Raw genomic sequence first — 27224 nt, forward strand, 5'->3', positions numbered from 1 at the left:
GCTGCCCCATCATTGCCCACCTTCTTTCACTGGTCTTCTTTCACAGCCCAATTGCTGCTGTGTAGCCAGGTGTGAGGATCTGGGCAAGTGCCTCAGTTCCTGGTGGGCAGGAGGAGCTGCAGTGCTCTGTTAGGTGGTGCTAATTCATAACAAAATCACTTTATTTTTTGTTGGGAGTTCAGTCAAACTGTTTTCTGGCTTTGTGTTATTATAGTTCTTCAGCTCTGTTGGTGTTAAAGATTTGTGAAAGAAAATACTGCTTGAAATGCAGGTCTGATTTCTTACCCTCCATTCAGAAATCTCAGGGTTGTGTGAGCCTGTTCTCCTCCCAGGTGACTGAGTGTTCCTGTGAATTATGTCTGGGTGAAAACTTGAGGCACTGTGCTAATGATGCTCTGGGTACTCTGCAAGTCAAAGGAGCAGAGCCTGAAGAAAGTTACAACACTTTTGGAGTGGCCAGAGTGGTAATTTGCAAGGGAATGTTGAAATATTGCCATTAGTGGTGGTGTGTGATGCAGAGGTGCTTGTTTTTATAAATTATTGTGTGAGGGCTCAGCCTGCAGGTTTTGAGCGCCAGTGGTTGTGACACCCAGCAGAGCCATTGTCCTCTTTTCAGGTTTAATTTTCAGATGCATCATTTAGTAAACACAGTAATAAGAGTTTTTGTATTTCCCGCGCCTAAAAAGGATGAACAAAATGGATGAATTCCTTTTTTTAGGAGAATTACTGAAGCTTGGATTGCTCTCTTGATACTATAAACCTGCAATAAGTGGCAATGTCAAGGGTTCCCACCCCACCTCCTCCTGGGGAGATGTCCAGTGGACCTGTGGCTGAAAGCTGGTGTTACACCCAGGTAATTACATAAATCCCAATGCCTTCATTTTCTGTTGTCATAATAATTGTTAAAAAAAACGAAATTAAAGTTATTGGCATATTGAATAAATATAGCTGACAATCTAAGTAGTTCTCATAGCTAATGCTGGATATGTAAATTAAATTTTCTTAACATTTTCTGATCTTTTGTTCAGGTTAAAGTAGTAAAATTTTCATACATGTGGACCATTAATAACTTCAGCTTTTGCCGTGAAGAAATGGGTGAAGTTTTAAAGAGTTCTACATTTTCATCAGGGCCAAATGACAAAATGAAGTGGTAAGGTCTTTATTTGAGCAAGTGCTTTGGGTTTTGTTTTGGGGTTATTTTACTCACAAAAATTGTAAAGTTAAATTAAAAATCAATATTAAAACTTGGACACTTCTTGAAGGGTTACTGTTCTAATTTTAAATTGCAGCAATCACAAAGGAAACATTTATTTCGGTAACATTTATGATTGTGGCTTGTAAAAGTATTTCTGAATTTATTCTGGGTACCATTAAAAAATTACCATTTCTCCTTTTTTTCAGGTGCCTGAGAGTGAACCCAAAGGGATTAGATGATGAAAGCAAAGACTACTTGTCATTGTATTTGCTTTTAGTCAGTTGTCCAAAAAGTGAAGTCAGAGCAAAATTCAAATTTTCCTTGCTGAATGCTAAAAGAGAAGAAACAAAAGCAATGGGTAAGGGAATATTAATGTGGTTTTGTAAGAACATCAGCAATGTTATTTTTTTCAGTTGAGAGCAGAATTTAATATTGAGATAAACTTTTATAAAATACCTTTTCTAATTTCCTCTTAGAAACATAATTATAAAATCCTGTTCATGTTTCACACGTTTCTGATCACTGAGCAATGTTAATTCTATCCTGAGCAGTATAAATTACAGCACATTTTTAACTGCTGTCACTCCAGGTCCTTGTCATTTAGTTTTTCCAGCAGATTATTCTTGTTTCCTGTTAGTAGAGGTGTATTTGCTTGTTTGTAGCTACATTGGAAGTGTTTGATTTCCATTGTTAAATGGGATAAGCAGAGATGGCTGGATCTTTTAGACATCCTTTATAATATTTTGGTCTATTTCAGCTGATTTACACTGTAATCAGTTTAAAAACATGTGCCACGTATCCAAGGAATTAGAAGACTTTGAAATAACTGATGATTTGATTTTATTGTTTTGTTGATATGAAAAATGTATGGAAGGCTCTTGGTTTCAAACTTGTGAGCACAACCTTCATTGGAAATGCTGTTTGGGAAAGCTGGCATTCTTGTGGAAATGAATAATTTAATGCTGATCTGCACTGAATTTGTTCTGCTGCAAGTCCTGTATATGAAGAATATCTATTTTTCTTCCCTTCTACTCCAGGATTTAAGAGATGTTTCAAGTCCTGTTTTGTTGAAAATTCTGCATTTCTTGCAGAAAGTCTGTAGTTCTGCATGTTTACACCCAAAGTTCATGCTATTTCTCCTTAAATAACTAGGCCCACTTGTAATCAGCAAATTAAATCCACAGAACGGAGTTCAAATGTAAAAATTAAATTATTGGACTCTTTGGAAGGAAGGTAAATGCATGTTTCACATGCATGTTTCACTCTACTAATCCTTTTACACTGATGGTGATGGTTTCTTCAGTCCCTGCAAACTTTCTGTTCTGGAGATTATGTGAGCACAGCTACACTTGTGTACATTTGGAGGATGTATGTCTGGACTTGACACAGTCCTGGAGTAGATTGCTATTTGTAATAAAATGTAAAACTGCATCCAGACCTATTTGGAGATCATCATGGAAGCACAGAATTACTGAGTTTGCACAGGAGCTCTGGAGGCTCAGGGTCATCCTGAGCTCTTGGCTTGGGACTTGTGATGCTTTGAGATCTCCAGGGATGGAGACTCCACAGCTTATCTGGGCAATCTGTTTTAGCCTCTAGCCAGGTGCTGCTGGCCCTTTGTTTGCCTTAGGGGTTCATTGAGGGTCGTTGTTGATTTGTTATCCCCCAGTACCCCAATCTCCAGTGACCTGTTTGTTCCTTTCTGTAGCAAACACCCAAACCTGACCCATCATCTCTCCACTGCAGTGCTAAAAATCCTGAGAGTGGGTGTGTCTGCAGCTTCTGCCACAGTGGCTGTGCTGGGTTTGGCACTACAGGAGTTATAAATATCTTTTCACTTTGGGAAATTACCAACAGAAGTCTTATTTCTTGGACTCTCCAGCCATTTGCCATCTGCTTCTGTGGGTGCTGTGTATTTACTGAGACAGGAAAATGATGCCCCACTTCCAATGTCCCTTGTAAATTGATAATTCATGCATAGGCTGCTGCTTCAAGGGATGAAGCTGTGGATGAAACAGGTAGTGAACTAACATTTTGACTTTATTAGAAGAAAAATACATTTGTACTTTTGTGTTGCTCTATTTTGGCTCTTAATTTAGGGGGTTAACACTGGTTGTTGCTGCTAAGAGTAAAATCTAAGTTTGCAGAGTAAAGAATTGGGCTGAATCTAGAGAAGAAATTTGTGAATGCTTTTGGGAATGTAAATTTCTGATTTTTTTTCTCTTAATTCAAGGTAATGAGGTTAAAAATTGGTAAAAGTGTGAAAACACTAATCCAGATGCCAAAAAAATTAGATAATATTATTTTACACATATGTTTCCTCCTTGGTATACAGGTTTTTGAATGTGAGCAGTGTTGTGTGTTTGTGCTGTTGCCCACACTGCACTTGAGGGAGTGCATTTCCCTGTGCTGCTGTGCTCTGCTTGGGCTTGTTGGCACAGGAGTGTGATGAGGTGACAGGGACAGAGACCTCACAGCCCCTGCAGTGGCAGCTCCTGGGTGGCTCCTCAGTGTGCTCTGAAAATACAGTGAAAATAAATCTCTAGAGGATATTTTGCTTGATATAATCCTAGTGAAGAGCTGTTGTGAGTAGAATTTTTCCAGCTCTTGGAGGTGAGGGCGGTGTGTGACACGTGTGTGTTTTCTGTGGTCCAGCTCCAGTGTGTTCCACTGGTGCTGCCAAGGTCAATCGTGTGGGGAAGTCTGGCTTTGCTGATGGCTTTATTTTGGAGGGGTTTTTAACAGATTCTGTCATGAAAAACACTTTGCTTTTATTACAAACTTCTGACTTGAACTTCTGAAGTGCTCTCTTTAGCTGAAGCATCTCTGTGTACAGCAAATGAAGTGGTGATGTGTTTCTTGCCCAGCTTTTTTGGAATGAAAGAAACAATCTTTAAGAAAGAACTCTTCATAAGACCCCTCCCCACTTCCCCCTCTGCTCTTATTTCAGTATTCTTGTTGCCTTCATTTTGAACATTCTTTCTAAATTTAATTCAAAATGTGCTTTATTCTACTTATATTCTCAAAACCATTCCCAAATAACCTCTTTTGCACATTTTACTTTAAGTGTAGGGTTCTCTTTCCTGTGGTTTGATTTGGGCAACAAGTGGCCACTTTTCAGTCAACCAGCCATGCAAAATGTGTGATCTTATTGGGTTTACATGTGTTTGCACTGACATGACTGTGGGAATTCTTTTTTGGCTGCGAATTTTAGAAAGAAAAAGTTGTGCTGTCACAGCAAATCTGATGGATTAAAAAAAATTAATTCTTATAACTGGGGCCAGAAGATAAATATAATTAATATCTTTTATGACTGAAAGATAGTTTACTAGTTGAAAGCTTTCATTTCTATTTTGCTATTTTAATGCTTTTACTGTATTTCAAAATCATTTCAACCTGTGAAACAAGATTTTCCATTTCAGGAAGAAGTCAAACCAGATTGTTATGACAACTGCAGAGCGTTGTCAGGATGGGTTTGTGGTGACAAATTCATTGTAATGGTGCTTCCCTCTGAACAATTCCTGTTTTGACACATTGGCATTCTCACACACTCACTGAAAAACTCCTTGTGCAGGATGGTGCCTGAGAGATCTAATGAGAGGATATGGTTCAAATTACAAATTGTGCTCACCAAGTGTTTTATAAAATAACACTATCACAACATTAAAAAGGCTTTAATCAGTTCTGTTGGCACGTGATCCAAATGTGTGAAACTGATGAATTTTTTATTACCACTTAGTCTTAATGTGGAATTTGTTGCTGTTTGTTAATATTTTCCCTTAACTTGCTGTATTTGTGCACAATTTTTTATCAGAAAGCCAAAGAGCATATCGGTTTGTGCAAGGCAAGGACTGGGGGTTTAAGAAATTTATCCGAAGAGATTTTTTATTAGATGAAGCTAATGGTCTTCTACCAGATGACAAGCTTACATTATTTTGTGAGGTGAGTATTAATTTTTAAATAATAAAGTTTTAAATAAAATGTTTCCTGCTCTAATAAATAGAGATTTTTTTTTGTTGGTTTAAACAGTAACGTACTCTAAAATTGTCTTCTGAAAACTATGAACGTGGTAAAATATACATTGCTTTGTCTGCATTGCATTTTATTTTATGTTTTGGTGCTTGTACACTGAGGTGTAGAATATTGAATTGATCACTTTTAACTGCTGGACTTTTTATGAATTTGCCACATTTGTTACATCAGAATTGACTGTAGAATTATTTGTACCAGAGGTGGCTGCTGTGTGCTGTCTAGAGAAATGCTGTTTTACTGAGGTCACTTTTATTTAAAGAAGTTGTATTTGGAATTAGAGGATTGGTTTTCACTGGATGGAAATGTTCAAATACTGGTTCACATTATAAAAGAAAACCCAACTGATTGTCAAAATCTATATTCCTTTAATATCCTAACTGTTGGCTTTAACCAATGATCAGGTCTTTCCAGTAAATGAAACACATTATTTTTTGACTAATTGTTACATTTTGTTTTCTGAGAGAATGCAAGTATTTTGTAGGAGGTGTGCTTGATACTGAAAATTAACATTGAGAGCTGTGCTATAAATTCAACTTCATGGTGTATTGTGGATCCCTTCTTCTATAATATCATTTATATCCATAACCTAAATTTTCCTATTAAATTTCAGTAAAAAGCTTATTTGGTGTTAAAAATGGAAAGCAGAGAAAGTAAGCAGTGTAAGTGGAGTGTATGTTGAATATACATTGGCTGGTTATCTGGGCTGCCATAAAGTGATTAGTGACTTAGGAGGATGATAGATGCTCTAACTGCTAATAAGTTTGCTTTGATCTGTGTATTTACAGGAAATGTGTAAAATTGTCTTGGCAAGATTACAATTTAATTATATGTCATTATGCTGGGTAGGAAGAATAATTGAAATGTGGCCCTTGAGACTAGATATTGCAAATGTAGTGCATCTTATTTTCACTTAGACAAGTTAAATTAGCTGCATGATAAATTTGTTATGAATACAATTATTTGGGTGATAAAAGCAGATATAACAAGTGTTTTATGCTTCTGTAAAGATACTTTTGAGTATTTTCTCTTCTTAAGTTGTCCTCCTAATGAGCACTTGGATGTAAATGAAAAGCTCTTAAAAGTAGCATTTGGTTTTGGAATAGATCACTCTAAATTTAGAGATTAGGCTTGTTTAAAAAATATAAGTAGAAGAAATACTGGATTTCCACAGAGAAATACTGTTATTTAAATTCTGATGCTAATCACTGAATTCAGCTGTGTTTCCCTATGAAAATATCTTGATGTTTTAATGTGAGTTGCTTTTGTGAAGTTGTGGACCTACCCTGATTATAAATGTGGAAGGAAGTAAAACATTTAGTTGTTCTCAGTGAACGTGTTAAAATAACTTCTGGCTTGTTTCAGGGTGAAGGAAAAACTTGAAAATCCAAATATTTTAGGAATTTCTTTCTTTGGATGTGTGATACCAGCTCTTCAGCTGTCCTTAGAAATGACAGGTGTTGTTTGAAGGACCTGTTTCTATAGACAAGCCTGAAGTTTTTGTCCTTTTAGAACTTTACTGCTGAGCTCTGATTTCCACGTTTGCCTTCCTGCTTGTTTCCTGTTTGGAAAACTGACTTACCACTTCCTAACTATTCCACTTTGCTTGATAAAACTTGTCAGATGTAGCAGATATTGAGTGAAGCTCTCTCATTACTGACTGTTGGTGGGCCCTTCTTCCTGTTGGCTTGCAGGAAAATTATTTGGTTGTCTTTGGCAGCAAAGATATTCGTTCTGTGTTACCAAAGATTCTCAGGATCAGCTGGATCTGCCCTTGGATGGCACCTGAGGGGCTGTTAAGTCTAATATTCTGTGAAGTCTGATGCTGCCAGCAGCAATTTGGGATTAAATACAGCCTCAGTTTTTTGGGGACACTGATCTCTAACTGAATTCTCCCTTTCCATATAATCTGAAAGTACTTCCAGATGTTCCATTTGCTAATAGAATAGAATGTTCCTGCTTTCACAGATCTCTTACCTGCCTTAGTCCAAGGAATCATTTATATCACCCTTACCATTAGATTACCACAGATTCAAAATCCAGAAAATCATGGACATTATCCTTGTTAAGTGCCATCACACAGAACTTGTTCAAATTGACAAGTTTTCAATAGTTATATGGGATTAACTTGATTGGATTTATTTAAATAGGTTATAATAATAAGAGGATGCACTTGATTTATGGCATGCCTGTTGGACTGAGATGTGAAAGGTCAGACCCCTGTAATCCTTTGTATTTAGACTCTTTAAAGGACAATACACTCCAGGTCACCTGGGTGGGGAGATTTGAATTAAAACTTTGCTTGGGTTATATCTTAAAAAGATGACCTGTAGCAAATTGTGTTGCCCAGCTCTCAGTATGTATTAGAAGCCATTCTAAATCAGAAGTTTGGAAGGTCAGAGCTCAGTTGAAGCGCACATTAAGAGTGTGTAGATGACTTTCCCTAGGCATTGTCTGTAGCTAACAGGAGGATGCTGTGTGGACAGCTGGGACCGTGAACTTTGAGTCAAGGCTCTGGAAAAGCAGAACTCTCCTCTGGCAACAGAAGATGAGCTTGGCTAAGCTAAAACTTCCTTTGTGTGTATGTATATCTCCTGAAATCACTGTGTGTGTGAAAACTGGGAAATAGCTCTATAGATTTTTTCAATGTTTTTCAACTGTCTAACTGTGAAAGGGGAATTTTGCTGTGCTTTGGGTTTTTCTCTTTTTTTAAGGTGGAAGAATGAAAAAGAATTTCTTGTATTCACAAGGGGGTATGAGATGATACAGGGAATTAGGCAGTGATTCAAATCCCCAAGCTGCTGTCATAATTGGATCATCCTCCTCCTCTTCTGGTCTGGAATTTGGCTTGCAGTGCTCCCACTTTCTGTGAAGCTGAGCTGTGCTGGTTTTGCTTTATGCCAGATTTATTCCAGATGCCTTTGGAAATCAACCAAAGCCCTGATCCTAACAGTATCAGCATTTTCTCTTAAGATCTAATCCTAATTTTCTGTATTTGGGAGATGGAGTGATCAAGATCTTGTAGTATGACTTGTTACAAAGGTTTTATTCTCAGGTCTGTGCTCTCAGACAGGAGAAGCAAAACCTGCTGAGTTCTCCTGTTTTCCCAACACACTGATTAAAGAACTTGGTATGTGAAGGTAACTGAAAAAGCAGCAAGGAGTGCTGCTGTCCTGTTCAATTCCTAAATGAAAGACTTAAACATGGGGAATAATGGCAGAATATTCACTTCAAATGCACATATTTCAGTTTTCTTAACTAGTTCTGTACAAAGTTACATCTTGTGAGAATGCATTTCATTATTGAAGTTACTTACACCATGTATTTTGAATTTAATGGCTTTTAATCTTGTTTGGAAAACAATTACTTGTGGTTCCTGCCTCATCTGGACTAAGTTAAAATAATGAAGGAGCTGTTACTTGCACTTAGTTTGCACTATCACACTGTGGGTTATGTATGAACTTAACTGTCAGTACAATAAGGGATATTGAAAAATTCTACAGATTGTTCTTCTAAACTTTTCTGTGACCATGTGATCCTGATAATCTCTATATAATTTTATATTGTGTATATTTTATTGAGATGGGTGAAGTGTTAAACTGTTAATTTAACTCTGAAATAGCCTTAACTTGTTTTTGTTCCCACTGGTTTTCCAAGAACTATATGTCCTTATTTATATTGGCATTTCTGTAAGGTGGCATGTGGTATTGTGCTCTCTTTTTGTTTTGGTTGTATAAGTACACAATATTAGAGTAAGCCCTATTTGTTTTTTGTTACTTTAAAATAAACTGTAAAGAATTAATTTATGGTTCTGGCCTAATGCCAGAAGCTTCACTGTTTTTTGCTTTGCTTTGGAATTGTTGGAATTCTAGCAATAGGTACTACTGTGATTTAATTCTTGTTGGCATTCAGTTATGAAGGAGTTGTCTTGCTGTGATTTTCTGTTAGGTAAGCGTGGTCCAAGACTCAGTAAATATATCAGGACAGTCTAATACAAACACTTTGAAGGTACCTGAATGTCGACTAGCAGAAGATTTAGGGAATCTCTGGGAAACAACAAGATTTACAGATTGCAGTTTTTATGTAGGAGGACAAGAATTCAAAGCACATAAATCTGTCCTTGCAGGTACTTTCTACTTTTGTATTGCTATTATTTTGTAATTTAAATTGCCATAAATTTAAAATTTGATTATATTTAATATTTACTTTTCTTGATACAGCACGATCTCCAGTTTTTAATGCAATGTTTGAACATGAAATGGAAGAAAGCAAAAAGGTAAGCTTCACTGAAAATGTTACATGTAAATATTTGTACCTTGTGAAAGAGGAAAACATTGCAGAAAACTTGAGGCAGAGCAGATTGAGGAGGATGAGGGTTCTTATGGTGCATGAGGGACAGTTCCTGAACCTGTCCTGGTGAGTTCTGAGGGAGTTGTGTAGAAAGAGTGGAGAGGTGCTGGAGGATTTGGATTTTTTCAGGTACTTGTATTTGCCCTAGACAGTGTTTTTAAACATTAGCTACTGGTGTAATTAACCTGGTAATCCTGCCCCCTTTTTGACTCAGTTTGTATCTTCCTATCAGCTGGTAGACTTGACTGAGGTTTTGCTGTAGAGTATTGAAGTGTTTTTTATGGTAACCAAGAAACAAGAGGTGGATTATGACTGGCATTAAGCCCTCAGGCAGTGGAACACCTTTTCATTCACAGCTTCTGCAGGCACTTGACCTGTGTAAGTGTTTTGGATAGAGGGTTTCTTAATCAGCAGAGCACTGCTGCTGCTTTTATGCACTTGATGTCTCCCATAGCGAGGAGCTGTTTGTGTCTTTCTTGAAGAATTATCAAAAGTGGGTTGGTTATGGGCAGAATCCATGAAAAGGTGAGGAACTGATCACCTCACAGAAGGGTTATGATGGATGGTCATCATTTGGTGTTGAAAACTGCAAGATGCCACTTGCACAAACACATCAGGTGAACATAGTGCTGTGGTACAGCTGAGGGTCACTTTCCTTCCCAGCACCTCCAGTTTTCACAGGTGCAATTGGAATACTGGGACCATTTTATTGAGAGGTTCCTGGTCTGAAAGAAACCCAGGCATGTCACAGCTTGAGTAATGTGCCGTGCCAGGCCTTTGCCTTCATCAGATCCATCAGTGCATCTCCTCTGCAGCTCTCCTTTTAAACACTGACAGGAAACCAGGCCATGCACATCTCCTGTGCCTGGGATTTTTATACTTCTTTCAAAAGTCTGGGGTTTGCTTCTACACCTTTGACATCATTTCCCACTTCATTAGTTGCTTGTAGGAGATACTGTTTTAGGATTGGTCAAGCTTGCAGTGCCACTGTTGTATTATGGCAGTCTTCAGCTGTGTGATGTCAGTTCAGTGTGTTTGCTTTTTGGATTCTCAGAACAAAACCTGGGCTGTGTTGACTCAGTTTAAGTTGAGCCAAGAATGGCTCAATTTGTTTTGTCTGCTTCTCTGATTTCTGATATTCCAAACACATTGTCTTTGTGTTGGAAGCTCAGAAGCATTTTTCAATATTCCTGAAACTCTTGATTTTTATGTACAGTCTGTGTGATAGACTCCAGAGTTATGCATTTCTAAGGAAAAAAAAAATTACCTTTTATTACTGGAGCTTTTCCAGCTTATTTCTACCTAAGTTTTAAGAGCTTTTGTGATTGCTTTTGGTTTAACACTGTTGAATGTTACCTTAGATTTGTAAGGATTTTGTCTGATGGATGGTGAATGAAAACTTGTAGCATGCATGTAGTTGATATTTAATATTCACTTTGAAATTGTAGCTAAATTCCAAAGACTTTCATTGTTTCTTCTTCTTTACCAGAATCGTGTAGAAATAAATGATGTAGACCCTGAAGTTTTTAAAGAAATGATGAGATTCATTTACACAGGAAAAGCACCAAACCTTGAAAAAATGGCTGACAATTTGTTGGCAGCTGCAGACAAAGTAAGTGATTGACTCCAAACTTCCCAAATGTGGTGTTTGCTTGGGGAATGTTGATTTAAAAAAAAATATTTTCAGATTGTTTAATATGTATTTTGCTATTTTAAAACATGAGGAGCAGTTCTTACCAGAAATGAAGAAAGATAGGAAAGAATAGATTTTTTTTTAGCAGTATAAGGCTGATAAATCTTTTTTTAAAGAGAAGTGTTTCAGGTATTTATTTATGAAATATTTTTAGAAATTGGAGACCATTAATATGATTTGGAAAATTGGGTTTTGAATAAAATGTATACTAGATCTTTGTATTCTTCAAGAAGATTTATTCAAGTTCTTGAATTAACTGTGCTTCCCTAAGTACTGCTACTTTAGAACTTTCATCTTTTTGTCTTCCCTACAAACCCAACAGTTCTAATCTTTCATCTCATTTTTGTTGGGATCATGTCTACTCTTAAAATTGTTGTTCTTTGAAATACTTTTTCTACTGTGATTTTTTGAGGTGAAGGGATTTATAGCAGCTCAGCAATTAAGGGTTTTTTTGAATGCTGGCCTTGATTTAGGGCATAATTGATAAATGTAGAGACCATTATAAGGTTAATTATTTGGGGTTGACTATTATAAGATTTATATATATTATTTTCTGCAATACCAGAAAATAAAAATGAAACCTGTTCAGACTGTGACACCCTTCAAAAAAGCAGCACAGTTTATTCATGCAAAATATAATATGGGGATGCAGTTTTTTCCCATCAAATTTCTTGTGGGCTTTATCAAAGGAATGAGGGAAATTAGGAAATTCAGAGATGGGCTGGGGATTAAGTTAAATTTGTTTTAGCAATGTAGTTGATGAAGCTCCATTGTATCATTTCCTGCCCCTCACTTAGAGATGTGAACCTGTTCAATACTGATTTGGCTCTTCGTTTCTCCTCCTTTACCAAAAAAAAAGTTAAATGAAAACTACTGAATGAGTTATTTCTGTTGTTTGATAAAAACTCTGTCAGCAAGGTCTTTAATGAGTTTGTGCCAAGCCTAATGCCTGTGTTCCATCTGAGAACTGTCCAGTGCAGCACATTGCACTGTGCAGCACCCGTGGGGAAGCAGTTTGATGTTAAACCTGGGAAGCACCAAGCCTGGCTGGAAGTGTCTAAAGAACTGTAGAGGTGGGGACAGAGGGAATGAGTTTGAGGAATGATTAGTGCAGTTTTTCTCTCTCTCCAGTATGCACTGGAACGGCTGAAGGTGATGTGTGAGGAAGCACTCTGTAGTAACCTCTCGGTAGAAAATGTTGCTGACATTCTTATCCTCGCAGATTTGCACAGCGCTGAACAGCTAAAAGCACAAGCAATAGACTTTATTAACAGGCAAGTAACACTTGCATTACTTACTAAGTATGTTTGTGTTTATATTTGGTGTACTTTCTCAATATTAGCACACTTCTGTCTTGCAGGTGCAGTGTTCTTAGACAACTTGGGTGTAAAGATGGGAAAAACTGGAATAGCAAGTAAGTTTCCCTGCCCCACGATGTTCTGTACAAACACTGCTAAGTAGACTGCAGATCTTAAGAACTGTTGCTTCATTTCCACACTACTGAGGCCTGTCACTGACTGTAAGTAAAGTAGGATTCAGCAGATGCTACCCCAGTTATGATTGTGACTCCCCCTTTAAATGCCAGGGAATGTTAGCTGCTCTCCAGTGTGAGATCCTAACAATAGCTGGTTTTCATTCCCTCTCCCAGGGGCACAGTGCTGTGAGATGATGGAAGCAGCCTTTATAGAGAAAACCATTCTCATGAGTATCCAGCTTTGTGCCTGGAGGAGTGATAACCCCAGTGTGGTTTTGAGACTTGCTTGGGTCAGTGTGAGCCTGCAGTATTTCCACAGAAAGGAGGGCAGTTGCTCTCCTTGCCTTTGGGGACGTGTTTGTGCACCTACCCACATGCCAGCACAAGTGCTCTGGAGGCCACACAACTCGTCAGTCAGGTCCCTCTGACTCTGAGGGCTCCTGCCTACACTGGAAATAGGTTGAGACTGTGTGGCTCAGCCTCTGGATTGCAGCAGCTCCAGTGAATCACAGAGTGGAAGACAGCCAGCTGCAGAACAACTGGCAGTAAGCTCAGTGTAAGGGCAGTGGAGCACTTATTTCTTGCCATCAGAAGCTCCAGACAACTTAAAGACTGTGTTGTACCACTTAGTTTAAATTGTTGTTGCTCCTTGAAAAAAAAAGATTTCATAGGCGTAGTGATTGAGCATGATGTGGAAAAGCAGTGGGTGGTGAAAGTAAATAGTAAAATATCAGTAATAGAGATAGGTCAGAATTGTAACTATGTAACTACTTCATGTATTTCTTCTCAAGTGATTTGGAAGTTCCTGAGCTGATTTCTGTCTTGAATGTTTGCTAGCTAACATGCTGGCCATCTTTGCTTCAGCTAAAACATCTACAGGAATTCAAGGAAATAATAGGAGAGGGCTTGGCTTAATTTACTGATTCTGGGCACCAGGGAGTCTGAACTTTAGTATTGTTTCTCAAGGCCCTTACCCTCACTGACTTGCAGCAGCAGATTAAAGGCTTGCATTAGAAATCTACCAAAGATTAGAGGTCATGTGGTGTAGAGGTCAGCTGATAACTTCATGCTTGATAATGTTCCTGAAACAATGTGAGTGTGCTCACAAAAGGCTTGTGAAAATGCAGAGCATTGGGAACTTGGGATTGATGCATATTAGTTTCAAATTTATCCTGTGTCAGTGTGACGTGCAACCCAACCAATACAATATTCTTCATGTGCAAGTGAATTTTTTGCTTTTTTTCCTGTTATTTAACCAAAAAGTAAATACATACACTGAGCAAATACATAGTTTTTATCTCCTGGGTGTAAGTGTGATACTTGCTGAAATCTGTTGTTACTTTTGTGTTAGTTAAAAATCAACAGTGGCCATTGAGAGCTATTTTGAATGTGGCCCATCATCTACATTGAAAAAAGAGTGAATGTTCTCAATAGGAGACTGAGACTGCAGGCTCCCAGTGAAGGGGTCTGGAGCCAGCCAGCTAATCTGCCTTCATGGCTCTTTCTAGGAGATAAACTGCATCATTTTTGAGGCAGTTTCAGCTGATTCATCTTGTCATCCTTCTCTCTCCCCAAATTGAGCATGCCCTTTTATGTAATGAGATTATCGTGTCTTCCCTTGCTTTTTGTCTCTGCACCAGACCTCATTTTCTTCCTAGTTTTCCTCTTTATTGTTTCTCATGAGCAATTTCAAGGTGGTTATTCTGACACAGTTCTCTAGCTGAGGTCTGGCTGGTACCTTTTGTCCCACATCTGATTATATTTCCATACCCAAATTGCAAATTGCTGCTTCTCTCTGTTGGCACCCTCCCCGGCATCCCCGGTCTGTCCCACAATATTTCACTGCAGCATTTCTGCCTTGCCTGCTCTTCTCCACCGTGCATTTGGTCTGTGAAATGGTGTGACTGTTCTTAATGCTTCTGTTTTCAGCCAAGCTACAGACATAATGGAAACTGCAGGCTGGAAGTCCATGATCCACTCCCACCCTCACTTAGTAGCCGAGGCCTTTCGCGCTCTGGCGTCTGCACAGTGTCCACAGTTTGGCATTCCACGCAAACGGCTAAAACAGTCCTGAGATCTTCCATGAACTCTAGAGAAATTGGACTGACTCCACTCCTCCTTGTCCAGAGGTGTTTTCACAAACCATAACAAGAGTTTTTGTTATCCTTGTCCACAGAACAGAAGCTGAAAAAGCCTATTGTTTGCTTTTCAGATGGATAATTTATGGTTTAATCCTCAGCTTTAAATTAGACTGATTACTCTAATTCACTGAAAGGCCTTAAATTATCTTCAATGACTCTCTAGTCCGTATAGTCTAATGTATCTTGATTTTTTTATTATTTTTTAACGTGCCTTGTCTTTTTGACTAGGCTCTGCAGGATTGCACTAGCTCCATAATGCAGTAAAGTTGATAACTGAAGATTAATTTTTGAAAGGGATCTTCCATTATTTTCAGAAGAAAAAAAGAAAAAGATTATAGTTTGGTCCTGTGCTAACTGGAAGGTTTTGGCTGGCCTCTCACTAAAAGCACTTGAACCAGAGGCACATCATGTACCCTAGGCAAGTGCTAAATATAGGGAGAGCCTGTTTACCTTCAGCAAATGCCCACAGGCTATTTATGGCAATATACTGCTTTGAACATAATTTATTTTTCATTGTGGGGGCAAATATGCAATGGTTTGGCCCAAAAATGTATTTTCATTACAGTTTGTAATGCTTATTGTGTGTGTGTCAAAGCTGTCCCAGCGGTGAAGAGAAACACAGAATAAACCTTTTGCTTGTGTTTCTTTACGGTCCATCATTAGTTTACATTTAATGCAGAACTGAACGAGAGGTAAAGGAGCTCAATGTGAAAAGGAATGGTGTTGTATATGGAATAAATATATCCCAGTGTATGGTTGCATAGAAAAGTCAAGGATGCATAGAATGACCAAATGTAAATTGAGGAAATGGGCCAAATGGATTTTGAATATGCACTTTTAATGTGTAACTTTTGTATGTTGTGTGGTACATATATATTTTACTTTTGATGAATTAATGAGGTACAGGTAATTGTGGCTTAACTTTTAGATACATTTTAAGATGCCCACAGCCACATGGGATTTAGTTTTGTTAGAAAAGAAAGGCATGTCTTTTTAAGACTCAATTGAAGGTGGCTATTGCGAGCTTTCATATTTAAGTAACAAAATATTTTCGCTTATTTGAAAAAGGCATGCGAATGGTAAAAACTTTGAGGGGATTTTTTCCCATCTTGACGTACATGCACGGCTCCCACAAACACCTGGGGAGGCTGTGCACACATCCAGGAGTATTTCCCTGAAATGTCAGATGGTATCTGCAAGCAGAGACTTGCTCAGTCTTGCATTTCAGTTATTGTACTAGCATTGTGGATGGTATTGAAATTCTGCATAATGTGGATGGTATTGAAATTCTGCATAATGTGAAAAAAGGATGAAACATTTGTAAACTGCTTGTCATGGGCCAGTTCTTTACTATATGAACCTTAGCTTTAATATCAACATCCTCAGTGTTTGATAGCTTTGTTTACAATTGGGAGGAAAAGTCTGCAGTAGTGCACACTCTAAATGTTCCCTGAGTTATTGCATTGAGTTTACTGTAATAGTGATAATATGCTGTATTTCTTTTTTTGGGGGGAAGATTTGGGTTTTACAGGGGAATGGGAGGAGATCTCACCTAATTTATAAACAACTTTGTGTAAGGGTTTGAGTTTGCCTATTAAAAAAAGTCGTGCAGGGAAGAGAGGAAGAATTTCAGATTGTTTCTCCATCCTCATTTCATTGAGATTCATCTGACTTGCTCTGAATGAAATTTTTAGAGGAAAGAATATTTAATTTTATACTTTGGCATCTAGTGAACCACTTACAAAGGTAAATTGGAAAAAAATGCCCAGTCCCATTTTGAAGACTAAAACCTCCAAACATGAATTTTTTCTTACCCTCTAGCTAAATCTTTATGATGGCTAAAGTGTAAAATCAGAAATTTTAATAATACACAAGGCATCAAATGATATATATACAGAGATTTATCAATTTTTAAATATTTATCTGAGATAAGGTCTCACAGGCATTCTCCACAACAGGAGGTGAAGGTGTTTATTCCAGAATCATATTTTTGCTGCACTGTGTAACGTGTTGGGACTTCATCCTCATCACTGTAACGCTCACAGCGCTCACGTGCCAAGTGACTTGAATATTTAATGCTGTAATGATTGCCCAGGTCAGCCTGTTCTAAAGCAACAACTCACAGTAATCAGATGGAAAGCTTAAAGATTTTTAGGATGTTTTTTTTTTCAAGCCTAATAGCACACTTAGTACCAAAAAAATGTCAGGCACTGTGCTGTGATGTTGTGTGCATCATAGAGTGTCCCCTCCTCGAGCCAGGCAGTGTGAACTGTGTGTGACACCAACAGGAAAGAGCCCTCTGCTGATCCATCTGCTCAGATTGGACTTTCTTTATTTATATTTTCAGGTTCTGACAGATCTTGAGAAAAAGGTAAAGCAGTTGCTGTATTCTTAAGTGAGTGCACTAATTATTCACCTCTTTAATTACCTACATGCAGTGTTCTCACTGGAACGGGACGTTGATAATTCCAACCTTCCCCTTTGGATTCAGTAACTCGGTTTCATTCCCCACATCCCAAGAAGTTGCCCTTAAAGCCTCAGTTGGAAGTGCAGCAGATCAGGAATAATCAGTGGTCAGGTTTTTCCAGGCTGAGACCCTGGGGGTTTTTCCTGGTTCCCTCCAGGTTAGGAATATGCCTATGTATGAAGGTGCCATGTTTTGGCTTGCCAACACTACTCTCATAGATGTGAACCACCACTTCTGTGCTTTTCTGGGGAGAACCCTGCATGTGTCCTGTGTGTGTGTGCGTGTGTGTGTGTGTGACTGTGTGGTGTTTTTTGTCAAGGGTGACTTTCTAAAAATAAGGACTCAATTTGCTGTTAAAATGCTATTATGTATTATATATATATATATTTTTTTTTTTTTCTCCATTCAGACCTCTCCTAAGGAGATGCTTTGGGTGGAAGTTGCTTCAATAAATAATCCTTATTTCCTAGTCCATTTACTGCATGCAGAAGTATGAACACATTGTGCCTTTATAGGAAACTGTTGCAATGAAGGGATGATTTAACAGGGTGCAAGGTCTTTGTAAAACGTATTTGTAAAGGTGAAGAAGAATGCTCTTTGGTACACAATTGAGATGGAAAAGTTCAAATTGCATTTGACCTCTGTTGCATGTTGATTCTTGCTTCCTAAATTCAATTTCACCAAGGTACAAACTACACAAGCAAGTGGAATAAGTATTACAGATACAAGTTGAGTAATGGTATATTTTTGTGAAATTGTGATAATATTTGCTGTTACAAGATAAGTGTATGTCAAAACGTGATAATCATGGACACAAGGATACTCTAGTTCTGATGTTTTTGTACACATTGAGTATTTAGTATAAAATTCACCTTTGCACAGGAGATCAGTAGAGGACCTACACAGAGATTGTGTTCCTTTTAAATCCTCACAGCAAGGCTTCTCCTTTGGGAGAATAAAAGCCATGTGCAGTATTTGAAACTGTGTTTCATAGAAGGCAGTGAATTGCAAACGTGAGGTACTGCTACCTGAAATGTTGTCAAACTTTGTTCAATTTTACAGTTGATTAAAATTCCTAAGCTTAATTGCTTTTTTTTTTTTTTTTTGTAATTGACAAATGGAATGTTACCTGTCCTCTGTCTGTTGTCAGTAGTGTGTTTAGTGCAGAGCTTAGCTCCTTAGCTAGCCAAGACACTTAGTCTCATATCTTGGCTTCTGCTTACAGTAAATGGACTATGTTTGTAAAGGGAATTCACTATTTCAAGTGTTTTGCAAGGAACTTCACTGTATTTGTAACCTGGTTTTTGAAGGCTTAAGATCAATGAGTCCTATTTTAGAAGTTAAACCAGTGAAATGACTTGGACCTGTTTTGGGGTGGAAATGATAAAGAGAAATTCAGATATGTAAACAGTCGTATCAAACCATCCAGCCTTTTTTTATCAGCTGATGTTAATGGTGAAATACTTTTTGTACCTTGTTGCTGAAAATATTTTTGCGTTTCAGCACATCAAGTTACAATAAAGTTGTTACTTATACAGAGTGTGTCTGTCTTTATTTCTTGTCTGTACTTGCATTTGTTCCCAATGGCTGCCTTTGCTTTGAGAAAGATATTTTATCTGCACTGTCAGCCTGATGTCAAATATGCTGCTGTTCTTTTGGAAACCTCTTTTGGGGAGGATCTTGCAGCCTTGGTTATTTTTAATTTTAACCCATTAACTTGGTTATTTTTCTGGTTTGACACTTTAAAGCTCGGGACAGCTTAACTTTCCCACCTGAGGTGTCTCCCTTAGCACAGACTCTGTCAGGGCTGGTGGGAAGGAGGGTTGATGCTGTGGCAATGAAGATGGGATTGGTGGGTTTGAAATCTGCTTTCTTCTTCCACCCACCATCAAAAACCATCATCCTTTGTCCTGCCAAGGAGCACAGGCTGCTGCTGAGCCCATCCAGCAGGAATGCTGTTGGCATTTGTTACAGGAGAAGTGCTGTGGAAGAGGAGGAGTGGTATGTAAGGGGTTTCATGTGGTTATAAATATTTGCAGTGATATGTGGCACTGTTGGTATGTGGCTTTGGACACTCTGAACTCCTGAAAATGGTGATGTCGAGGTAAGTTATTTTATAAAAAGTGTGTGTCTGGGTAGGTACATGCAAAATTCTCCAGGTGTGCTTAAAACAAAATAAATCATCCCTTAACTGACTCCACAGTGATCCAGTGTGATGTTCTTCATGGGGTTTGTATCAGTAATGGCATAACTCACATCCCCACAGAGAGTTCAGCAACCTCTGAGGGGAGCAGGACTGGTTACCCCTGAGTGGTATCAGAATTATTTATGCAATCCAAATGTCTGACCTGAGCTTGAAATTCCAGATAAAGAATGTTAAACTTCATTATTTCTTTATTTAGAAGGCCATATTTTTATCCTTTCTGAAGATGGTTTTCCTCCCAGTTGTTAATCATAAAAAATGTTGTTATTCAGCAAAATTGATTTAATGAGGATTGATTTTAGAAACCACCTGGTTTTTTTCTTTTTCTGTAGCAAATTCCAGGGGGTTTTTTTGTGTGGAAACTAAGCACTTGAAGAAATCCTTTTCTCCTTTAAGGTGAATATTGTGAAAAGTATTTTACAGTGTTGGTCCAGTCCTGTGTATGTCCTCTTTCTTTAAGAGAGAGAAGCTCAAATATTGATTCTGAATTGGTGATAGAGGCTGATGGGTAGAAACCATCTCTTGCTGTACAGAATTGCCTGTCCTGCCCTGTGCTGAGGGGATGGTTTGGTGTTGAAGTGTTTGAGTGCAGCCTGAGCAGTCAGGTGAGAAATCAAAGCTGATTAAAGTGAGTCTTTGTGCCACTACTCCAAACTTCATAGCATTAATGGCTTTCTGTGTTTTAGATGGCTTCAGTTACAATTACTATTCAAGGTAGAATATTACTCATTCCACTACAAATTTTACTTGCCAGATTTATTAAGTAAATTAGATTAAAGATGCAGCTACTTCCATTACACACAAATAACTTTGCACTTAACATTGTGATAGTGTGCTAACAGAGGAAATGCTATTAATTGCCTCTTAAAATTAGTCTTGAACAGTTTATTTTTCTGCAAACATCTTGGCAATTTTCCACTAGAAGAACTTGTTTCTTGTTGTCAGTTTTGAAGATTCCTTCTTTGTACTCTCAGAGAAAGTTGAAAAAAATACAAGGAGTCGGGTGAAGGATTTCAGGATTTGCTTTTTCCATTACAAGCACTGCACCAAGGGAAAAAACCCATCCCAGGCTCAGCTGAGAGAGTTCTTGAGTGCTTCGGAATTGCATTCCAGGGGGTGTCAATAAGTTTTATTTTAACAGCATGTGAAGCTGGTGCTCAAAGTGTAAAATTGGGCTTCTTGTGAGTCAAGTATAAAGAACAGAAACAAGCTTGTGATTTTGGAGACTCAGGAAGAAAAACCAGCGTTGCAGAGTTTGCATGGCCTTGGCTTATGGAGAAAGTACCAGGAGTGTTTTGAGCTCTTGGTTCAAGTGTTTGAAGGAGCAATACCAGTGATCATCATCCTGTCAGGCAGGGAGCAGGGCCTTCTTTGAAAATGTTTCCTGACACCAACAGGTTTGCCTTTAGAGTTTGGAGCATAACAATATTTTGGTGCAGGTGCTGTGTTTCAATCAAGGGTAGGTGGATAATGAGTGGAAATCTCTGCTTTGCCCAACTTATGCATGTTTCATGCGTTGGCAGTGATAGTCATGCAGAAAATAAATTACACCATGTCAGACTTGGTGCTGCTGATCAGAGTGGAGACAACTGCTGCTGCATTTTAAGCAGTCACAGTTTTTGACTTCCCACGTTTCTCCCTGCACAGTTGACTGAGCCATTTCTGTTAAAAAAGGTAAATTTTGAAGAGTATGCAAAAAACATTCTAATAGGATGAAATCTTAAAGCATAGAAGCTCTAGCTTGTCTGACCTATTTTAACCTTAATTGCTACATAAACTATTTATATTTTCAATTTTTAAGTTGGTGAATTTTCAGTAAGCTTTGAAATTAATTTTATCTATTATCTGCACAATTTTCTAACCCAGCTGTGTTTATTGAGTCTTGAAACTTTAAAACAAACCACCTACTTGCTACTGAAGTGTACAACTACAATATTTGCCTCCAGCAAAACTTAATCTTGCCTCTGGTCCTTGTGCCATGCCCAGATTAGGAGCTGTGGTGGTCTTTGTAAAGCCCACACCATGTGTTTTTAATGGAGAATAAAAATGTCAATGAAATGGTGCATCTTGTCCCTGTCACCTCTTGCAGGTGGGAATTCTTGCACTGCCAAGCCCTCGTTCCTCCCACACAGCAGCACTGGGGTTGTTGTGCTGGATCAAGAGTTTGTACCAGCTCTAATGGGGAGGATTATTGCAGAACCACAAATAGAGGGACATAAAATATTTGTGTATTTATTGGCTGTTCTGGTCAAGATGGATTTGAGGCGTGGGTATGGGGCAGGGTGGGTATTTTTTGAATGCAGCTTTTTCTTCAAATGCCTTGCTGTTCATCTCTTGTGGGTTTTTTGAATGTGTGCTGGCACCTCTCAAATAATGGAAATAAATACAAAATACCTAGTGAACCTGCAAACGCTTTATAGTGAAATCTGAGCAAGTTCAATTTTGCTGATTTAAAAAATGGAGATACAAATTTCCTTGTGATGGTGCCTTCTGGCAGAAAATGTCAGATGTGGTTAATCTCAGAACAAACTATAAAAGGGGTTAAATTGTGTACTAGATTAGGAAAATACTCAGTGTTTTACCAGTAGTGCTGGAATAGCAGACATCTACTTCTGACAAGCTGACAGACCAGAGAACTGAAACTTAATGAATCTTAATGCTTTCTGTCATGTACTTCAATTTTCTCAAATTATTTCTCCAATTAGTTCTAGTCTTTGTGAAGGAATGATTAATGATAATTAATACATTCTAATAATTTGCATATTCAATCTCCAGTGTTTCTAAAAAAATACAAATTTGTGTATGTGAGCAAGGCTGGTTTGTCTGTTACTTCTTTGGGGTGCTGGGGTTTTTCAGATTTTCAGCTTTGGATTTCCAGTTGAACAGGGAGAATAAGATGGATGCATTAGGGAGTTTAATACGGTCTCTCCAAATAAATAATTTGGACATAACCCAAGGCTTCAATCTTTCCTGTAAAGAAGTTTTCTCTTCAGTGGATAGGTGGGGAGTGTAGGGGTACAAAGTTATTGTCAGCAGCTCAGCTCATCCTTTGAGCATCAGCTTTGGGAAATATTTACAGCTGCAATTTGGCAAAACTGGGTAAATCCTGGAGGGCATCTGCTCTTCAGAGGTTGGTTTTGGTTTGTTTATTTTATTTTTAGAGTCTCTATATGCCTCCTTTATATTGTCATTAATTTTGTTTTACCCTGGACATGCACACATGGAGGGATTTATCCAGATAAATAACCATGTGAATTTTGTGTTTAAAATCAGTACCATGGGGTTTTGAAAGTCACTGGTTTTTTGTCTGCACAGGAGCTCTGGCTTTCCATGCTGCTCTGCAGGTATCCAACATTTGACTCATTAAAACAAACCCAAAACTTGCCCCAGCTCTGGGATCCTGCAAGGGTCTGCATGTCTGAAATCAGCATCTCTTTGGGTAGCTCCAGAAATCCTTTTTCTTTAGATAAACTTCATCAAAGAAATGGAGTGTTGGCAGTTTCAGCTGCTTTTTAAATCAATAAATACTTCATTCCAGTTGTTTTGCCACCCAGTTAAATATGTAGTGTTTACTGGGGCAGTGTGCCCCAGTTAGATTCACCTCTGAATATTCTGTACCAATCATTGCTGAAGTGCTTAAGCAGAGTATAAAACCTGTTTTTATGGAAGAATTATCCTGAAAAAAACAGTGTGGGTGTTCAGAATGTGTTGATTTGGTAACCAAGGTGCACCCTCAGCAGGAGGCTGCAGTTTTCCAGTAAGGTATTGGAATATTCTGGGCAGTTGGAAAAAGAAGCAGAGGTAAAAAGTGCAGGTATTTTATCACTTTAAAGGAGAAAGGTTTGGGGTTTTTTAAAATAATCAGCTGTTGAGGGTGCTCAATGTGGTATAAAACTAAGCATTCTGAAGTTGGGCCAATTTTGTGTAATAAATACTCAAAGTTACACTATGAACAGTTGTATTTACTTTGTCAGTGCTGTCAAAAGAATCCATAATCTTGCTGCTTCTTTGCAGGGAGCAAACTAAACATTCCTGATTCCTCTATATAAAAATATGTAGGGGAAGGTGCTATTGCACTGAGATTGTCTTTAGCAATAAACCTGGTTTGTGTTTTTGCATGAATTACAGAGATGGAAAGAAGTTTTTCCTGGGGTATTTTTCTTCCTTTTTAGAAGCAAGAATGGAACCTGGGCCTGGCTTAGCAACATTCAGTGCCACTGGGACAGCATCAGGAATAAAAATAAGCTTTATTTACCTGTATGTACAGATTCTCACCACAGAACTATCAATAGTTCTGTCATAGTTCTGTAATCTTTACTTGCTTCTTGTAGGGCTAAACTTGGTGAGAATTGGCTTCTATTCCTGCAGCTAGCCAGGGTTGAACAGCTGGGAGGGAAGTGCTGCAAAGGGAGGTTGGCCACTGTGTGGGGCTGTTAAAAGCTCTTTATTCAGCAAGTTTGGCTCAGAGTGAAGCTGGGGAAGTGAAGTGAGGGAGGGCACTTCAGTGGGGCACTTGCACTTTGTTATGTTGTGATTGTTTTATTTTACATCATCAACAGAAGATTCACCAAATAATGGGTAAGCAGAGGGTGATGAGTGCTTTTATTTCCAGTAGATTTGAGCTGGAAGGACTTGGTGTCCCTCTCACATGGTAGGCCAAGTATTCTTTGCCATTTGCACCTTGCAGAATTTATTTTGTGTCCCTCTCCTGGCTGCTGGGAGTGGGTGAAGGGAAATGACAGAGGGAGAGATTCTGGCTGTGCTGGGAGTGCTGGGCTCACTCACCTGTTCCTGAGTGAGTGAGGGCAGGGCTGCTCTCACTGCTCTTGGGAACAGCTGCAGAAACGATTTGGAAGGGAAGAGAATCTTTCTTTGGTCCCCAGAGCTGTGTGCTGACACCATGTGTGTCCTTCTGCAGCCTGGAGAAGGGATTTGGACACAGACACATGGAAGAGCCTGGTGTGATGGTGGTACAGTTTATTTTCTGAAGGTGTTGGTTTAGCAGAATATTGCCTTTACTACACAAATACCTGAGCCAAATGCACATTGTGAGCTTTAATGTGCTTTTGTATCCTGCAGCAGATTAAAACGTCAGTCATATTCTCCTTATTTCACAGCCCCCCTGATCCCTGGGGAAGGTGCACATGTCTTGTGTTCCTTGTGTCCCCCCAATAAAACAACCCTCCAGGAGGAAATCTGTGCAGGCCATACAGCGAGATGTCAAATAATTTGCACCGAAATAATGAGTTAGCACCAAATGCTAATTAAATATTGATGGAAGTCATACTTTCAATTATCTTCATTATGGCACAATGTTTTATGTAGACATGAAGTGCTGGGAATGTGGGCATATATTATCATTAATCTTGTCATACAAAAATATTAGCAATTTCTCAAAATCCACTGTAAATGTGCTGGAGGTCCATGTTTAGTGTGTTTTTGACAGAGCAAAGTTTTTTGTGGGTTTTTTTTTCCTTTTTCTTTTGAAGGAGCAGGGCTGGAAGGGCCAGGAGATGGGGCTGAGACAGAGGGGGCTGGTGAGTGAGGTGTGACCCAGGGTGTTCTGCTCTGGGACAATGGGATGGGCAAGAGCCTCTCCCCTCCCTGTGTGCACCAGGAAAAAACCTTTAATCCCAAGAAATTTAGTAAAGAGAAGGACTTTGTTAGTCAAAAACAAAAGGGCTATCTAGATTAGAGGCTAATTAAATGTTGAGTCGCAGGAAGAATCCATTCCAAAACCAGTTTCATATGCCGTTGCCTTTGTGGAGGATGGACAGAATTTACCACGTAATTCACAGATTAAACTGGTACTGTAGTGTGCAGTCTTGCTGCTCTCAAGTCCCTTTGAGCTCTTCTAGAAAAAGAAAAAAAATTACTTTCAAGACCTCCAAAGTCGTCCTGGACAATACTGTCCTAGGAATTCTTTTTATTTTAAATGGAACTTCTTTTTCATCAATCGATAGAAGGCATAAACTGAGGTGAAAATTAATCCTTCCTGCAGACTTTGAGGAAGGGAAAAGTTTGTACAGGACTGCCTTGGTGGGCCTTCTTTTCCAAGCTGGAAAAGAGATCATCCTGCCATCTCTGCATGAAGAAATAGTAAAAAAAAAAAAAAAAAAAAAAATTAAAATGCTGCTTTTGTGCCTCTTGGCCATAATTGGCAACTTCTGCAGCAGGTGAGTGTGAAGGATGCTCACAGCGGTGGCTGCATGATGTGCCAGTGTGTCTGTGTTCCTGTCCCAGGAGTGAGAAGGTTCTTTGTCACTTCTGAGAGGCTGAGAGTGGAGACAGGTGGGTGACCATAATTAGCGAGGAGGATGTGAAGCTTTTTATTGCCCTGGGTGCAGCCTTAGTGCCATTGTCTAAGTGTAAATTGTCCCGAAAAGATGACTCTGAGATTATTCACCCCAGAATCTCGCCGGGTCCAGGGAGAGGCATTTTCAAATTACCAGTGGTGAAGTGTGGCAGAGCAAAAGGAGCTCTTGAGCTGAAGCACAGCTAATGCCCAGCAGAGCAGAACTGCAGCAGCAGCTGCTCAGGAGGTAATTCTGTGCTCATAATGATTCCAGCTCCTCTCAAAAAATATCACTCTGCAAGTGTCCCTCATCTGAAGCACAGAGCTTCCCCAGACCATCAGAATGGAATCTCTCCACATCCCGAGCTTGTGAAATTAATGACTGAATATTATGCTGAGAGCCATTTAATTAAAAACACTTTCATTAATAATGCAGTTGGAGAGTGTATGTGTGTTATGTAATTAACGATAGTACATCAGTAAATGATACTATGCAAAACCAATTCAAAAAATTCAAATGAGTTGGTGTAGCATAAGAAACTTAATTCAAGTGGGAATAAAGTCAGTGTGAAATAAGCTCAGAGTTTTTTGTTGTTTTTTTTTTTTTTTCCTGGAAGCTGCAATTAATCTGCTTCTGGCAACACAATTCAATACTCATATTTTAAATAAGGGGCTGTGCTTGTTTTAAAGATAACTGGGGTGGTGGATCAAACTAGATTTCTCTTCCCTCTTTTCCAGCTAGAAGGATCTCTAAATGTCTGGACACTGCTGATCCTGGCTGACCTGGGGATGAGGGCAGCCTTGCACACCATTCCTCTGAGCTGCTCTTTCTGCTTGCAGCACTCAGGCTGTGCCTGGCAGTGACAAAACACTGTGGGCCTGGTGTTTGTGGTACTTTCACTTTAAAACCCAGTGCTGGAAGGGGAAGAGAGGGGTTATTCCCTCGGGGCAGATCAATCTCCCTGTGTGGCATTGCCTTCAAGCTGCTGGGTGCTTTGGTTTGTGTTGTTTTCCCCCCCGGTGCTTTGGCTAATCCAAATCTTCCCCGATTGAAGTCAGAAACGCCTCGGTTAAATATATCTGACAGGAGAAGTGGATTGGAATTAAGCAGCTCTAAGTACTATTTAATAAATAGGCTTGCTTATCATCTTCAATATGGCAACTTGAAATGGTTTTTAATCCTTTAGTTTACCTGCTCAGAAATCTGTGTTAAATATTCTGTGCTCCCAGGTTGGCAGTGCTCAGCATCACCTGCTTCAGACACACTCTGCCACCTCCTCTTCTTTGAGGGAGCACTGCTGGCTTAGGAGGGACTGACAGCTCCTCTCAGAGCACTTTTCTGCTAAGTCTTCTCCTGTCCAAGTTAAATGAACTTGA

The 27224-nt window shown here is 38.9% G+C and overlaps 1 protein-coding gene across 2 annotated transcripts in view; it reads left to right on the forward strand.

The window, feature by feature from the left end:
• Positions 1-18817, forward strand: part of SPOPL (speckle type BTB/POZ protein like) — a 32802-nt gene extending 13985 nt beyond the window's left edge. Inside the window, exons 2-11 of one of the 2 annotated variants that reach the window (XR_009275003.1) lie at positions 719-853; positions 1029-1150; positions 1402-1553; positions 5010-5137; positions 9173-9350; positions 9445-9500; positions 11064-11186; positions 12399-12541; positions 12628-12786; positions 14671-18817. Coding sequence is in view for 1 of the 2 variants with exons in the window: in XM_058809578.1 (XP_058665561.1) it covers positions 776-853; positions 1029-1150; positions 1402-1553; positions 5010-5137; positions 9173-9350; positions 9445-9500; positions 11064-11186; positions 12399-12541; positions 12628-12681; positions 14671-14815 (1179 nt within the window). In the remaining variant the exon portion in view is untranslated. The remainder of the gene's footprint in view (positions 1-718; positions 854-1028; positions 1151-1401; positions 1554-5009; positions 5138-9172; positions 9351-9444; positions 9501-11063; positions 11187-12398; positions 12542-12627; positions 12787-14670) is intronic. The other variant, XM_058809578.1, reaches the window with a different exon arrangement.
• Positions 18818-27224: the final 8407 nt, after the last annotated feature.

The sequence above is a fragment of the Ammospiza caudacuta genome, chromosome 8 (assembly GCF_027887145.1).
Source record: "Ammospiza caudacuta isolate bAmmCau1 chromosome 8, bAmmCau1.pri, whole genome shotgun sequence".
NCBI classification, from domain to species: Eukaryota; Metazoa; Chordata; class Aves; order Passeriformes; family Passerellidae; genus Ammospiza; species Ammospiza caudacuta.